Source organism: Atta cephalotes (assembly GCF_000143395.1).
Source record: "Atta cephalotes unplaced genomic scaffold scaffold00030, whole genome shotgun sequence".
NCBI classification, from domain to species: Eukaryota; Metazoa; Arthropoda; class Insecta; order Hymenoptera; family Formicidae; genus Atta; species Atta cephalotes.
The window spans coordinates 2889779-2893644 of NW_012130094.1; the positions used below are offsets into that span (position 1 = coordinate 2889779).

Consider the following 3866-nt stretch of genomic DNA (forward strand, 5'->3'; position numbering starts at 1 on the left):
TAATTTTATCATTTCAAAACATTTTATTAAATAAGTTATTGCATATAATTTTTCGATAAAACATAGCAATTAAAAAAAAAGCATTACGTAATTGTTGTGTATCTTTTAATTTCTACAAACAATCGAAAGAATAAAAAAAATCTACTTGCATATACTGATTTTAGATGTACACAGAGAAAAAGCTATGAATGCCAATTCTATAAATGATGCAAATGAGAATCGCAAAATTATTTGCAGACGTAACAAATACTTATTTTTTTAATATTCGTTACAAAAATTATTTACAATGCAAAATATTTGTCAAATATGCTGTGCAAGCAAATTTGACAGACAATTAAATTTTGCAATCCTTTATGCGTTCAACAATTTTTTCTCTCTGTGTGGCATCATAATTTATTTATATATACATATGTAAATCACTTTTTTCCTTATTCACATTTATTAACTGACCGACAGTCAATATTTGCCATATTATTATAAAATAAAGGAGTTATTCTTCGTCCACTATGTTCTAATGTATAAGATTCGAACGGAAAAAAATTAGGAATTAGAACGGGCAAATGGGATTCCATCCCAAAAATGGGTAATTGATTGCGCTCGTTATATTCGATTACAGAGTCGCAGTAGGCTAGTCCGTATGTTCTTGTAATTTGGGCAAAAGCGTGAACGATCTTGGTGTCGCACATCTTCAAGGGATTTAATTTACAAGTAACGATTTTGGATATTGAAAGAGAAAGATTCTGAAGAAATTTCTCTGAAAAGAAAAAAATAATATGTTTACACAATACAAATTTATCTCGTTATTAAATCTGTAGCTTTCATACAACAAGTATAAATGACTCACCATATTTCAAGTCAAATACAAAATGCTTGTACCTCGCGACAAATAAATAAAAGAACGCTTGACAAATAGAATAAAACACAACGTGTTTTGCATAATCCTCAATATATTCCGAATATTCTTGTGAAGTGATATATTCGTTTAGCCATTGCGAAAATTTAGATATCATCGTTTCCACTAATCTGAAAGAAAATGACAAATATTAGATATGCTCTTTTTTAGATATGTATTATTTATGTAAAGTTATCAAAGATATGTATTAATTACTGCGGAGAGATAAATGAAGCACTTGCAAGCAGACTAGAAATATAGCAAACAGCTGTTTGCCGATAAATCGGTGGTACTGTAGAATTAGGTTTCACAACTACTTCACGCCACAACCAATTTGTAAACCTTTCCTCAATTGTAGAAATTCGCAATTGTCCAAAACTGCTCATGTAGAACACGATATATTGCACGTATCGAATGCCGTACATATTTAATATTTCTTTTTCAAATGCGTAGACAATATCGCTATATATTATCTCCAGATTCTTCAGCTGCAGAACGTCATTCACAAAACAAAACTCATGCATATATTTAAAAAATAATTCCAGGCACGAGTCTAGTATACGTGCAGTTGGATGTGTAGTCCTACTTTTGTCTGTATCATTGTTAATTTTGGTCAAATTGTCACTTGTTCCATTATTGATACAATCATCTTCTACCATATCTTCATCATTGTTTACTTCTTCACAAGGTACATTGGCATCCAACGTCACTAGCCTACAATACAGATATACTATTATTTATTCTCTTACTAGTAAAGTCAAAAAAATAATTTTGTACGAGAACGGTTGATAGATTACAAGTTCAAATCAAACATTCATCTCATGTAAGCTTTAAAATTTTATAAAAGACTGATTTTTTTTAGTTAAAGATTGTCAGTAAAAGAATGAGGTAAATAGTAATCTGTTTCTTTATTTCATTAATTATAGTAAAGTCAAAAATTTCATTTATTGAATAATAGAAAAACTTACTTTCTAATAATAAGGATTAAAATATTTCTTCTTAGCTGAGGTGCATAATTTAGAATTTCTAATAATGCATAGAGGTAAATTTCATGTATATAAGTACCATGTACAAGATAGAATGGAAAATTTGAATCGAGGGCTTCAAGTAAATCCTTATTTGACCTAAAAAATTATAACATGTATATATGTTAATGATGACAAAAATTAATAATTCATAATCACTTTTCTATATCTTACATTGGTACTACTCTTAAAATTTCACGTAATATATCATGAATGTGATTTAGCCTTTCCATATCTTCATCTTTAAATTGTCCAATTTCATGTTCGATATTATTTTCTGTTATAAACATAAGTATTATAATAAATATTATATTATTATCAATAAAATATTATTAGAGACTAGTAATAAATATAAAATTTACTTGGTTTAAATAATTCGACGAGACAATTTATTACAATATTTGTGTGAAATGTCTGCATACACGCTAAATTTTGCAAAAAGAGTTTATATGTAAAAATCACTTGTGATGATCTATTCGTCCAGTTGATTTGAAGAAGTGCTTCAACAAACAATTTGCGTTCAATATCTAACAAGGATATATACTGCATTACCTCAGTTATAAATTCTGCTAAATTGTTATCCTGATAAGAAAAAAAGAAACAAAAAGAGCATTTTAAAGAAAGTAGTCTTACATCATAATATACAATTAATATATATGATACATATATATCAAGCATTGTAAAAGACTGTAAATTTTCTCTGCGTCTTTTCTCTGTCTTATAATACCATTACCTTTATAATACAATTTTTAATCGAATGTATCAACTTCTCGTATTCTTTTTTTCTAATACCCTTGTAATTATATAATATATCTTTAACATCTTTCGGGAGTGTGCATATTTTGTCAGGTTGTTTAATAAACTGCGCTCTAACTCCACTGTCTTTCAACATAGATGACACGCTGCTGATTCTTGAGGATACCACAGACATCTATTAAACAGACAATTAATCGGAAGAACTCTATTAGGGTCTAATTAATGATAGAGCTATCTCGTAAAGCGCTGCTCCAAATTTAACTTGTAATCAAGAAGCGTTCGTCGATATAAGTAAAATAGCACATGTGAACGCGAGGTAGCATGTAGAGCGGCAAGAGAAATAAGGTTAAGCGCACGTTAAAACAAATTAGACGGAGCTACTTACTTTGATGAGTATGTACGATTTTCACTTCACATAAGATAAACTCTTTCCAGCAATTGCTGTACACACGTACGTTTCTAATTTCTATTCTTTGGATAAGACTTACATCCCACGTGTTAACAAATTATTTCACCATACGTGATCATACACTTTCAGCCGATCAGCAGTGTTGCCAATCCATTGCTGAGTTCAGATACTCGAGTGTCACCCAAGTGTGACACTTCATCCTTGCTGTTTATCGTACATTAGATAAGGATGACATAAGACCTGAGGAGCACCCAGGTAACCCAGGAAATCTGAACGCCTATAGTGTAAGGTACTTTAAAGAAGAGTTTTCTAAGAGTTTTCACTAAGCGCGTCACGCGTCGCGTTGTAAAAGAAAGAAACAAAGGTAATTCTTAAGTCAGAGAGAAATCAAAGAGCCCAGTCTTTTTCCTGTTATCGTGGATGTTTCTAGAAATTGTATACTATTCCTAGTGTATCTATTTTCGGTTTGGAAACTACGGCTACATTAATGATGAGACCATTCCAATGTCATGTATATACATTAATATACAAAAATCTAATAAACGTCTTCCATTTTACATAGATGAGCATAATTATTATCATAATATAATTAATATAATAATATATTTAATACGTAACAATAAAATAAAATTCAATGAAATTGTATACTATATTAATATTTTGATTTAAAATTTTGCTATAGACTTGAAGTAATAAATATATTTCTATATTTGCGCAGTGTTTAAATGATCCACAATTTATTATAATTGCATATTATTTTATAAGTTCGATTTTTCTTTCATAC

At 29.5% G+C, this 3866-nt stretch overlaps 1 protein-coding gene across 1 annotated transcript; it reads right to left on the reverse strand.

Annotated features, from left to right (window-relative positions):
- Nucleotides 1-428: 428 nt before the first annotated feature.
- On the reverse strand, nt 429-2848 carry LOC105620895 (RNA polymerase I-specific transcription initiation factor RRN3). Its single transcript, XM_012202373.1, has 7 exons — nt 2651-2848; nt 2280-2499; nt 2092-2194; nt 1861-2016; nt 1109-1606; nt 845-1023; nt 429-754 (listed from the first exon to the last, which is right to left on the reverse strand). The coding sequence occupies exons 1-7, from the start codon at nt 2846-2848 to the stop codon at nt 429-431; spliced, it is 1680 nt and encodes a 559-aa protein (XP_012057763.1).
- Nucleotides 2849-3866: the final 1018 nt, after the last annotated feature.

Coding starts and splice junctions, on each gene's coding strand:
- LOC105620895 (XM_012202373.1), bottom strand. CDS start 2,848: ATGTCTGTGGTATCCTCAAGAATCAGCAGCGTGTCATCTATGTTGAAA. Junction 1,607..1,860: donor TTAATCCTTATTATTAGAAA/GTAAGTTTTTCT, acceptor TCTGTATTGTAG/GCTAGTGACGTTGGATGCCA. Junction 755..844: donor TGTATTTGACTTGAAATATG/GTGAGTCATTTA, acceptor TTTTCTTTTCAG/AGAAATTTCTTCAGAATCTT.